This window comes from Melanostigma gelatinosum (assembly GCF_949748355.1).
Source record: "Melanostigma gelatinosum genome assembly, chromosome: 19".
Taxonomy (NCBI): Eukaryota; Metazoa; Chordata; class Actinopteri; order Perciformes; family Zoarcidae; genus Melanostigma; species Melanostigma gelatinosum.
Genome location: NC_136652.1, coordinates 10,726,276 through 10,739,898, shown reverse-complemented (window position 1 = coordinate 10,739,898; position 13,623 = coordinate 10,726,276). Strand labels below are relative to the sequence as shown.

The 13,623-nt window shown below is 40.8% G+C and overlaps 1 protein-coding gene across 8 annotated transcripts in view; it reads right to left on the bottom strand.

Annotated features, from left to right (window-relative positions):
* ptprk (protein tyrosine phosphatase receptor type K) overlaps positions 1-9,854 on the bottom strand; it is a 301,307-nt gene extending 291,453 nt beyond the window's left edge. For all 8 annotated transcript variants that reach the window (XR_013772872.1, XM_079290794.1, XM_079290796.1 and 5 more), the window contains exon 1: positions 9,565-9,854. Coding sequence is in view for 7 of the 8 variants with exons in the window: in XM_079290794.1 (XP_079146920.1) it covers positions 9,565-9,646 (82 nt within the window). In the remaining variant the exon portion in view is untranslated. The remainder of the gene's footprint in view (positions 1-9,564) is intronic.
* Between the last annotated feature and the right edge of the window lie 3,769 nt (positions 9,855-13,623).

The window sequence follows — 13,623 nt, the reverse complement described above, 5'->3', positions numbered from 1 at the left end:
GTATTAAATCATTTGGGTTTTGGAGCATAGTGCTCCAAATCCTGTGTTTGGCTCCCACACTCATACAAGAAATCAAAGCTTATTTCTCCGTTTTTGAGAATTAACCAGAATGTGACCTTCACTGTGGATTTATTTGCCTTTGAATTTTTTTGTAAATATACACGTAAACAACATATTTGCTTTGATTCTGTCACACAGCAAGGCTTTGTGGGATACCAAAACTCCACAGTGATGTCTCTGTGAGACCCTGCAGTGTGAAGTGACTGCGGAGTATTTTACCAACCTGTCACTTTCACGACCAAAAAACAACTCCCTCATTAACAACCGTCCGCTGTGAGTGTTTATGTGGGAAAGTGAGAAAGACAAGAGGGGGGGGGGGGGGGGGGTAGGGGAAGATAGAGGATACGTGTGAGACAGAATGAGCGGGTATGTCGTTGCCGCAGTGGACAGTTAGAAGAAGAAGAGTGTGGTCGGATGCTGCAGGAACAAAGTTACTCAGAGCTCCCTTTTTATTAAAGACCAGGCTCGACTGAACAAACAGCACCTGGAAGCTTCAAACCTCCCGGCAGCTGTCTGACTACACAAAGACAGAGAGAGACAGACGAACACAGCAGGGGACACCCACCGACAAATGGCACGTAGATTACCAGACAGACAGGTCGGCAGGCTCACAAAGACAGACAACTGCAAACCGGTGCACGAGCGCTTCAAAGGTTTCATCGATTAGAAGCAACTTGGTCAAAATGACTCCCAGGGAGCGAATAGCTGCAGACAAACGTCTGAGAGGCACTGAAACCATTTTGACATTTCATCAAATGGTTCCAGCAAGAACCAAATACTTCATGGTCCTACAGTCTAAAAATCTCTGCACACTGCACTTTAATACTGGATTATAAAGGTGTTAGTAATATTCTAAAAGACGGTGTACAATAAGCATGAAGTCTAAGTGGGCTGGTCGGTGAAAGACGGGATGATTGTGGATGAGGAAACAATGTCTACACATCGAAAAGGGAACTTCAGGTGACAGTTAAAGTGAAGACTGTGGGTTTACGATGACAACACTAATGACGATGATGGTGACGATGACGGATGAAGCTCAGCTCTTGGCCGGCCACTCGTAACTCACCCTTCTCAGCGCGCCCCATGTGAGCTGGGTCCAACCGAAGCGAAGCAGAGGATAATAAGACAGAGTTAGATCGGAAAGCATGCACAGGTGTATAGACACATACAGAAGGACAAAAACAGCTGTGTTGTTTTAGTTTCAGCATATATTTGAAGAAGGACTACCACTTCCCTTTGGTACCAGCTTAATTATGTTCATAGCAACAAGTATCAAAAACTGTCCCATATCAAAACATCTGACACCAAGCACTTTCTTTTATACGTATATGTCTTAAAATATTCTGAACAGTTTCTGATCTCAATTCCAATTTTGGATTGTGTTTTTATTCAGGCAGTTACAGAGTGGCGCAGGGATCACGTTTTTTTGCAGCATCGCACCGGCTCCCTCGACAAAGGTCCATCGGGATATTTCCATTGGATTATTGCAGAAAATAAAAGGTCTAAAAGGTAGCGAACGCATATTGTGGAAAATATCTTGCCTGAATGGCATTGCCTTAAGTTTGATATAGTTGTATGTTAAGGGGTATCGTTGTGAAGGCAACAACAACGAAGTTGAAGAAAGACTCAAAAGTAGAGCAAAACCTATGACGTACCTTTAGCCACCAGATGCCTAACCTCAACCCTTCACCTCACAGTGACCCTAAAAATAAGCATTTTCCCAAGACGGTCGTCACCTGGCGCCACTTCTCTCAAACCCTTTCTCCCTCACACACACACACACACCAGCCAAGACGATATTTTAAATATCATTATCACCACACAAGACGACACAACTGGTACTGATGCAGCTCACATCTGTGTGTGTGTGGGAAAGAGAGACTGTGTGTGTCTGTGTGTGTGCACTCTAATGTAATTAATCAACTGAGAGTGTTGATTACTTAATCTGTCATTAGCCAGCCATGTGTGTAAGTGTGTGTGTGTGTGTGTGTGTGTGTGTGTGTGTGTGTGTGTGTGTGTGTGTGTGTGTGTGTGTGTGTCTGCGAGGCAGCGGGGTGTTTCTAGGCCCCCTTGTACCGATAGCTGTGACCAGAGCCAAACAGGGCAGAGCGGAGATTGATGATACTGGACTAATACCATCATTCATCAGGGATGTGATATTTTGGGGATGGGGATTTGTTTTGGACGCACTGCCAACCTTCATTTCCAATGAGACTTTCACACTTTCTTGCGTTTCACTTCCTGCTCGCTGACTGAAGATTCACACCAATCACATAACAGTATCTACATTTCCATCAACCTGTTTTTAATGTTCATTTTACAAACTGTGCATAATCTGCCTGAATGGAAACAACAGAATCTAATGAGGAAAAGTTGAACTATTGAGTTATCAGCTCGCCTGAGGTGAGAAAGAAGTGAAGATCTAAAAAAAGGTCGACGGTAACAGATTTTTCTGATACACCTTGATGTTGCAGTACCTGCTTCTTCCACTGAAGACTATGTGTTCATGTCATGCTGCTTCTCACTTGGCCTTGTATCTACTCCACCAGAAAGACTAAAAATAACAGAGTTTTACATGAGCACAACTAGATGGAGGTCCTTGTTCCCCTATTTCTATCAGCATGTTAAACAGCACAGGCTTCATGGGGATCAAAAGGTGCTGCAACAATTTGTTGATTAATCAATTAGTCCGGCTGCAGAGATTTAATCCGCAGATATGTTGATATTTGACTCCGTTATTCAAAGCAACAACTCAAAGATTCTCTGGTTTCAGCTTCTCAAATGTCATGATTTGCTACTTTTCTCTGTTACATCATTTTTAAATAAATCTTTTTTTTTGTTGGACAAAGATTTGACATATTCTCAGAATTTGTAGACAACTTATGATTGTTTTCATTACTGATTGTGCTCATCTTAGTTAACTAATCAACTGAGAGGGGGCCGCCCTACTGATTATATTCTAAAGTCATCATTTAATGTACAAAATGTCAAAAATTGTGAAAAACAATGCCAATCACAGTTTCTCAACGCTCAAGATGATGTCTGAAAAATTGCATGTTTTGTCTTCAATACGGTTCAAAACCTAAAGATATTCAGTTCAAAACCGCAAACCACTGCAATGAAGAGCAAGTGAATGTTTGGCATATTGTTTGAAAAATGGCTACAATCAAGGATGAATCTTCTGTAGATGGAGTAACTGATTAATTAAAGGTCTATGAAGGCAGGTAAACGAAGCAGCGATGTCACACCATGATGTATCAGAGCTCTGGTTCTTCATTAATAATGTATATATACCATTAATCATCATAAACATGGACTAATTCAGATGTCTTAGTTTGCCGTCACAACGTTTCTTCTCATGAGTACCAAAGCGTCCTCTTGTGCACAGCGCGGTGTATGGAATCTGAATCATATGTGTCAATCATGTCATGTTCTCACTCTCCCTCATCCTTAACTAACGGCTAAAGGTTGCACAGTCGCTGTGTGTCGCGAATCCATTTTTCAACACAAACCTCCAAATCCATTCATCCACACACACACAGTCTAATGACGGATTAGCTAATGAATTCTCTCAACAGATTAATTACATTTACACACACTCGCATGCTTGTGTGTGCACAGACATCATCCCCAAACGACTGAAGATATGAGCCAGTACTTTCAAAGAGATGGGGGTTTTTTCTCGTTTTTTCTTTTTAAATCTATCACTAAATTGAGATCTGTAGAAACAGACAGGCTCTTGTGCAAAAGTGGCATTTGATTTGAAGAGAAGACATTAAGATGGATCTGAAAGACAGCGGACTGAAGCATTACTTATAAAAGAGAGAACAAACAAAGCTCTCTTTGATTTGGTGCCATGTTACACGGCACGAGTAGAATGAGAAGGCCGTTTCACATGAATGTGAACGAGAGGCAAACATTCCACATGCTCATCTTTGTACCACTGTACTCCGGAGGGCTTAAAAGCATCGGCCTCCCTCTTTTCTCTTTAAGTGACTGTTATGGGGAAATATGTCATAGTCTTATGCTTTAGGATTAAAGAATGTAAGTCTTTAACAGTGCAGGCACCAAACCTTGTTTCAGTAGATGATTCTAGTAAGTGTCGTCTCCAGGTGTCTTGTTATCGGTTATCCTGTGCATTGTTTCTGTCCTCAAAGACGGAGACACACAGAGGTCTTGATTACGGTATTTCCTTGATGAGAATCAGCTGAAGGGCATGACCCTCTGCAGGCATATGTGATGTGTGATGGTAAAACAGGTTTATTCCGTCTCCGCAATACTGTGACTTAACTCTTTGATCAGGTCACAGTGATATCAAAGGAAGCACCTGGCTGAGTGTATCCATGGTTTATTGTGGGGCAAACTGGGAACAAAGGGATTTGTAAACAGACCAATCAGCGCCTTCAGGTTATCGTGAAGACAGGACACTCTTCTTCTGTCTTCTTTGTTTATTATTTTCTACGAAGCAAGATTACAGCATGCTGGCTGAGTATAAATGTCCATGCATCTGACTGTGTTGTCAGAGCACCTCTTGCAGATGACGGTGATGCATCTGTGAGACTGTGTTCTCTTTGCTTGCAAGCAAATAAAATTGACGATTACAACTTTGATCACTCATCAAAACTCTGTTTCATTCGACATTGATTTGAAAACACTTTGCACTCTTCTCCCGACTATTCATAGAGATTTTCCACAACAATTTGGCGTTGTCGGCAGGATTCGCTGACTGTCTATCAGAGCTCCAGAGGGACTGACCGGAGGAGAGGCCTCTCCCAGGAATCCAAAACTGAAGTTTCCCGTCTTATACCTCATTAGACAAGAGAGAGAGAACCGGCGGAACTGAGGGAGTTTCTGATTGACGGCACGCGAATCCAACGAAAAATAACTAATTTCTACAATATCGGGTAAGAAAGTTAAAATTCCAATTATAAAAGTAATGGTAAAATTATACGAAGGTCATATGATTTAACAGACACAGATGAGTGGTCAAGTAGTCATTATTATTTGGGTAACTCAATTGGTTTTGACGTTCGTGGTTTCGTTTTACGAATGGTTCATGTAAACTCCCTTTTTCGTTTTCTGACGTATCACTGTTACACGCTTTTACGTAGAAAATAGGATTGTGTTATACGGTGATGATTTAACTCAGAATAAAAAACATTTTGAGATCGTAACACAGATCGCTTGACTACAATTGGTTTGTTGTAAAAACCGTGGTTAGAATTATCAAATACGTGAATTCTATACTGATAGACATTGATTTGAAAACACTTTACACTCTTCTCCCGACTATTCATAGAGATTTTCCACAACATGACAGCAACACACATGAGTCGACACACACATTTGTTCAACAAACACACACACACAGGGCATAACAGAGAAACACACTCACACACTCCCTCCCTGCTGCCATTTTTACAGTCTCTTGAGTGGAGAAGATGCCCACGGCCAAAAAACCAATGCTTGCATTTCTTTTTACCCCCTCCCCCTTCTCCTCCTCTTTTCACTATCACTCTCTATTCGCTCGCCTTTCTGGGGGAAAACACAATTTTTCTCCAGCTTCCAAATGGAGCCAAAAAGTAATTATAATCAAAACCAACTTGGTCCTAATGTTCAAAATACTAAAATAATTTACAATTATAATTAAACCAGCTCAGATGTGGTGTTCAGCAGCAGCGACAGCCTTCTAATTCGTCTGGAGACCCTAATGGAAAACAATTTTTTCACTTCATTAAGATTAAAGACGACCGGAATCTGTGTCACAGCTCGATCAGAGAGGAGACAGATTTAGAAAGTTGTCAAATTAACATAAACTCGGCTACATCCGTTCACATTTATTACGCTGGCTTTGCAAGCGATAGGCCAAAACAAACCTGCTGCAAAACAGCGTGATAAGAGACGAGGGAGAGGCAGATTTGAATAAATGCCTTCATTTGTAGTTTGACTTTCTAAATGGGGAAACTAGAAGATAAAGAAGGAAATGAGACAGATTTAGAGGAAAAACCTTCTCAACACAAACTCAAAGTGACTTTGTTCAAATGTGATGGACGGTTTTAAATCGGTGCCACTGATTTCCTCGTCCTTGTCAGTGATTTCAGAGAGCAACGGCTGCTGATGCTGCACCCCAACACACATCTCTCATTATTGGCTTCGGATATAATGATCACCACTTTTTCCTCAGTGACAGTTCACACTGACAGCAGCCTATTACAGTTTTTCTCGATTGCTAAGACACATTTCTTGAAACGGTCACCCATTCTCTCAAAACTGTAAACACAAAACCTCATCTTCAAGCACTATTTACAAAACCTCTGAATCCTCTTGCAAAATGAAACTTTCACCTCAAAACTGTTTTACCTGTGCTCAAAATCAAACACTGCTCTCAAATCATAAACAAAGTGATCAAAATAATATACACCATCAAGCAGTCTGTAAACAATACACCAATAAATAGAAAACACATTGTTCAAAACATATAGTTCTCAGGGAGAAGTAGATTTTTAATCTCAAAACAAATTTCATATGAACGAAAACATGTTCTATTACAGTAGCTCAAAATGGATCAGAAATGACTACTGTGCTTTGCTCTTTGCAATTTATTTTGTTCTTCCTCCTCCTTGTGCCCCTATTTTTACAGTACTGTACCCTGCATCTCACAAACGTGTCCTTTGTCTCTGTGATACTGTAGTTCTTGTTCTTTGTTGATATGAACCTGCAACCAGTCAACATCTATTGAGCAGTCAGTACTGTTACTGTAACAAATAGAAAGCACCATGTCCTCTCACATTGTTTCTTCTATCCATTCTCAGACTTTCTCCTTCCCACCTTCAACCACCTGTTTGCTCTCTGAGCTGGCTAATATTGGTTGTGTCACATCATTTGATACAAGTGAAATCCATTTTGAGTGATTGTGTTTAATCAATGACATGTGTTCTCTATTTGTATTTGATTGTTGCCACTTGTGTTTACCAGTATGGATGACATGTGCATTAGAGTGCAGAATGTGTTTTGAGACTGAGAATGTGTTTGGAGTTTTGCTGAAAAGTCGAAGTGAGATCTGCAAATTGTGTTTTACCATGTGACATAGTTTAAGGTATTGACAACAGACTGCACAATTAGCTAAATGAGTTCAGGCAACTTTGTTCAGCCAATGGGTTTTAGTGTTTTAGCAATTGAGAAAAACTGTAACCCTATCGGTGTCATCCGTTGTGATCAAATGAAAGTGCTGTCAGTGGCGGAAACGGCTGGTAAATCTTGCAGGCATTCTTCCCCCTCTTTGCATCAAATGCAAAGAGAATGTGATGAATCCACGTTGTCTTCGAATTCCTCATAAATTAGGATCCACAGTGTAAACAGAGAATGCGATGGTCATAACCCTTTTACCCCTGGGAATTGGGTCCTCTCATTGCAATCAAACGATCATTTTCCTGCATCTGATTTCCTTAAATTAACGCTGCTGCTTGCTTTTATTCAGAAATGTATACATTTTTTATTTTTTATTCTGCAACACAACAGACTGCAACTTGTCTTTCCCAACCCCCTTCCCACACTAACGACAGCCCACCTCCACCCTCTGTAAGGCTGCATCAAGTCGCTGGTATTTACTTGCAAATTAACAGCACTTAAATTCCCCAAAGAGGCCTCAAAAGAAATTCCACACATTTGCTACCCAGAGGGCCAAATGGCCACAAGGGAGGGAAAGAAGAAGAGGAGGAGGAGGAGGGGGGGGGGGGGGGGGCAATAAAACGTTCACAGATGAAGTGGTAATTAATGAGGAATTTCTATGCAAAGCATTAACAAGCCAAAGCGAATTCTGAAGCAGAAAAGACGTTCTTATACCATTTCTGGTGATTTCCAGCGCTTCAATGGAGCGCGGTGTGTCCGTTATTACGGTCCTGTATAGTTTGAAGTGTGATTTTGGAGGTGAGCTTTCTAACAGCTGTGTGGGTCTCTCTTTCTCTCTGTGTTCGTGTGCGCGCGTGCGTGCGCGCGTGTTGGAGTTCAGAGACGAACAAACTGCTGAATGCGTAAATAAAACCCACAGCAGTGCACGCAGACCGAGACGCAGGTACGAGAGAGAGTTTTGCCTGCGCAAGATGCAGAAAAAATGTATACGGACTTTGTTTTTTTCTCCGCGTGCGATCAGTCCTGCACCAGAACACACGTCTATAGGATGTTCCCTTCTGGAGTTCATTTAGGAGACACTTGCATATTGGCATTGTCCCGGAGCACTGCAGGCAGCAGCTTTTTCCCTCTCTGTCTCTATCTCTGGAGCGCATACGTGTTTCTGCAGAATAGACGGACGAAACGGGAGCAGAGACACTTTGCAAAGCGGGTCACTGTTTCAACTAAAGTCCAAGAGAAAAGAGAAAAGGTCCCGTGCATCCACGGATAATTTTATTGAAGAGTGTTAATGTCATGGTCGTGCACACGGTTGCATGTAGTTCACCTCGGACTATTTTTAAGTTTAGGTGCATGCCCTCCGCATTGCTGGCAGCCCATACAACAAAATCACATCCGACATCATAAATCTTCACAGATTCAGATTGTATAAAATATCGGAATAAACCTACTCCTCTTGATCTCTCCCTTAAGTTAAACAGCGCGGCGCAAAAAAGAAAAATACATGCAATCAAACAGGCGATCGGCGTATAGGCGATATTCCCCCCAATCATTAGGTTTAAGTGCATTCAGCGCAAATAAAGTTGGAGCAGAAGAGGATAATTTGGTTTGCAAAAGAGCGAAAAACGAACCGACCATCGCCTCGTACAGAAGAGCAAACAGTCCTCTCTGAAGACTTTAAACACACCACAGACTACAGAGAACCACACCGACCAGATCACTGTGAAAAACGTGCATAGTATAAGTCATCACCGGGACAGTAACTGTGGATATTGTAGTTATTAGTGGGCGATCTCCGTGCACACCGTAACTTTTTTTTTCTCCATTCACGCGCTGCTCGCGAGGCGGCGGCACGGCACGGAACGGTGTTTCCTATCACTGCACAAGCGCCCCACTCTGCTTCTAATACACGCTGCATTCATATTTGCAAGAAATATTGTTAATTAGTTTGAACCCTTCAAGATAAGAGTTCACAACCGAACTATTGAGTCGCTATGCGCAAGTAGAAACCGACCCACTTGTCAAAACAGGCTGAGTTCAAACAAGAGCCGACCGTCTCACGGAAGCTTTTAAAGAACCTACGACACGCAAGAAAAACCTTTCGCATTATAGCAAGCAGTGACAAAAAAAGAAGCTCCTTCACTCCACGAATCCTGAATGTTTCGCATCAGAGGGTTGTTGTTGTTTTTTGCCACAGAGCGATAAAACCGGCACGAGGGTACATTTTCAACACGGAACATAACTTTTCTCCTGCACCTAAACACACCTGTCCAACAGATTCATGCGCTTACACGGGTGGAGAAAAACGAGAAAAATAGTCCAAACTTTCCAAACAGGAAACACCATTAAGTGTCTTATTTTCCCCGTGTTCGTCCTTACCTGTCGGTATCTGGCCGGAGACGTTACCTACTGCCGAAAACAGAAACAGGAGTCCCAGGAATACGGAGAAAAGTGTATCCATGTTTTAAAACGTGGCCGCGTTTGAGTCTGTAACAGTTTTCTCCCCCCGGAAAAAGTTCTTTCCTGCGAGTTCTCTCCCTCTTCTCCTCCGTCTTCAGTCTTCTTTAATTCTCTATTTTTTTCGTGGGTTACTATTCCTCCTGTTGTTGTGCATTCAGCCGCTCCATTCTCTCCTTTCTCCGGTTTCTCTATTTTCGCTTCCTACGGGCTCTCGCGGACACTACACTTTGTTTCACGCGGAGTGAGGGAGCGCGAGCGAGCGAGAGAGAGAGAGGCACAGCGAACGAGCGCAGCAGAGAAAGTGCCTGACGTCACGAGGCACGAGTTAATTGGAAAAAAACACAAATTAAAAGAAACAATGTAGCAAAACACGTATTTCTTGTAGTGAAGTGGGTATTGTTTCAATGTTGCATTTATTTGTATTATTGTGTCACTTAATTATTATATCATGTTTCACATTAATATGGAATCGCACATAAATGTAATCACAACCACCACTTAACGTTTGACAGCAAATCTAAATTTTATGGGTCAACGAGTATTGTTTGTCATATTTATTTTATCGTTCTCACCATTACAGTTAATTCAATTGTTGAACTATATCTCCTATTTTCATGTACTCTGTGGTTTGAGGTACTTGCTCTATTCACATTTCATGCCAGTCTTTTACTTACATACATCAAACATTTTACTTTTTACTCCCCTACGTTTATTTGTTATTGTTATTGTTACTTTTCAGGCAAAAACATTTTATCGGTTCATATGATGTTTGTTTATTAGATTGTTAGATTTAAATACAAGTAAAATATAAGCTTTACCGTGACAACAATGTTAACGCATCAATAATAAAGATCTACTAATTAAATATACATAATGATAAAACATTCTGAAACAGGCCATTCTACATGATGAGTACTTCTTTGTTACTTTAAGTACATTTTCAGATCATACTTTTGTATTCCTACCAAGGTAAAGTTTTTGAGTACTGGGCTTTCACTTGTAATGGAGTATGTTTTTCTTATGTTGTGTTGTTCAAACATCCCAGTATGATTTAATGCAAAAAAAATGTAAGTATCAAACACGCATTATTACTTGGCAGTTAAATATTTAACATGTATTCCAACACGAAAACAATCAGTAAATAACACTTATATAATATAATATAATATAACATGTTCATTTATTGAGATGCCCCTATGGACCTTGTTATAGGGGCAGGGCACCAAGGCTTGGATCTGCAATGTCATCAAGATGAACAGCCAGCAGGTGCTTCTTTTTGATTTAAACGAGACCTTGTGGACAGTTTGTGGACTGTGAATATAACTGTATTTTTTTTATTCATGCTAAGAACCTTTCTGTCAAAAAGTGATTCAAACTACCTCAGCATTTGGTTGAAGGACGACCTTAACATCCTTGGTTTCAGCCCATAAAACAAGAGCGACGAGGTCAAAAAGTGGCCGATGGTAAGCCACCGTTGTTCAGCGGTATATACCGATCCCTGGAGTGGCATGCCACTACTTTTCCAACGGCATATACCATTTCCTGAAGGCAGGTGTCGCTTCATATCAGTGTTATATGTCATTGATATACATATATATATATATATATATATATATATATATATATATATATATATATATATATATATATATATATATATATATATATATATATATATATATATATATATATATATATATATATATGAGATAGCCTAACATTGTCCATAATATCAGTTACAGGCTTCATCAGCAAATACGAAATTCAACCATCGGCCACTTTTCGATCTTGGAGTCACGCCCATAAAATGCATCACGAGAAACCATGTACACATTTGCGATTCATTATCTGGATATACAATTGCTTATGTGGTGTATTATACTGTTTGCACCAGTGTCTGTATGCTCCAGATAGAACTAAAAACAAATTATTTTCCCACATTTCAACATCTGCACACAGTGGTGACAGCCGTGCGTGTCAAAGTGAGGCTGGATGACATCATGGCATCATGACAGGCGCCTGACAAAAAGACAAAATAGATGTTTTGACACGGCACACAACTGAGCTAAAAATATGTGGCTTGGATGGAAATATACGAGCAGGGTACCACCGTGTATCCTCTCAGCATGTTTTGTCTCTCTTAGTTCCACCTCACCCACATAAAAGGTGTGAACAATCTCTTCTCCCAAGTTTATGACAAGAATATTCACACAGGCAAACTTCGGTCTCAGCAGAGACAATGGCATTGCTGGATGGTTGGCGTGCTGGTATTTACGGGCGTTTTCTGACTGTCCTAGCAGTAAATTGACTGTTTGGTCTGGAATGTTAAGTGTCCTTCAAATAAACACGGGCGCCCCCTCAACCAAAGTGTCACTCTGATGCTCCTACTTTGCTTCAAAATGTGAATTTGCTATTGTTACACGGTGCTGCTGGTATCCTGCCATTATAGACAGCAGTGTATCATGTTTGCTGAAGTTGCAGGTTCCAGGTTCGTATTTGCAGTTATTTTCTCTTACACACTTTCATCACGTCGTACGTTTGTATGCATATGCAGGCATGCTGTTACATTTGTGTACAGTGAGCTGAAATCATCTGAGCATACCTGGCTGTACTTTCAGCTCAAAGATGTATTTTGCGTGGGTATATACAGTGGACACAACTCTATATGCAGACACGAATGTCTTCGTTACCCTGTCCAAATACCAAAGTGTGTTCGACAGCTGTAATATGTATCTGAAGTACAAATTTCAAAGATAAAACAACTTTTTAACAACTTTTTATTCTGGAAAATATTCACTCTTGATCTCAGATCTTGTATTCTGTGCAACATATCACAGACATGGATTTTATTACTTGGATAACATCAAAAGATGTTCTCTACTTCCTGTATTTATTTTTCAGAAGCCTTCTGACCAAACATTGTCTTTCACAGTGTGAATTCCGGTCTGCAATGATTTGAAGATGTTTGTATCTCTCCCACCATTGCTTTTTATCCCTTCTACGAACACAACTATCATGTTGCAGCACTTATCTGGGTTCAGGTGGCGAAAGCCTGCTGAGAAACAAACATGGCAGGTTTGTTGTTGCTGTGTAATAACAGATCTGGTGGACAGAAAGTTAGTCTACAAGTGGAAAAAAAACAAATCCTGTGCTGGAAATGGACAGCAAGCATAAATATATCTTTTATTTGGAAGCAGGGAAGGACCCCTTTTGACCCAGCGCAGGTACATTTTCCCTGTGTAGGTGATTTACAGCAATCTAACCTGCCACAGCACTCAGTGGAGCTCAGCAGACGCTCAATGCAATTTTGAAACTCCATGTACCGTCCAGTGTCTGGTCTGTGATGGATTGCAGAGGAAGCTCCTGTGTTTTTAGGGCAAGCCTATCACCAGATAAAAATGTAAATATTGGACTGTTTTTAAAAACTCCAGATTACGTTCAGTGACACATCTTCTTTTTTTTTTTTTAAATGTCCAATGCCTTACGAGCAGCATGGCTCGAGGGAAGGCAATGTCTGTCTTTTGGATGGTCCATCACTTTGGTCTGAACTGAAATATCTTAACAGCTGTTGATGGTTTGCCATGAACTTTCGACGCTTCCATGTCCCCTAAGAATAAAGCCTGCCGACTTTAACAACCACATGAGCTTGCCACAAGCTGACATTTGTTTTGTGTTTTAGTGAAACGTCTCAACAGCTATTTAATGGGTTGCCATGAACATTTGATGTTTATGTTTCCCAGAGCATGTAAATGACACTGACTTGTTTGACCACCTGAGTTTTCCTCCAGCATCACCATGAGGTTTACATTTGTGATTTTGATAGAAATGTCTGAACAACTATTGGATGGATCGTCATGACATTCATGACCCCCTCAGAATGAGTTGTAATCACTTTGTCCAATACTTATTTCTTGGTTTATGGCCCCAATATCTGCAAAATGAATGACATTCCCATCAGCCTCATCTGTACCTTGTGCT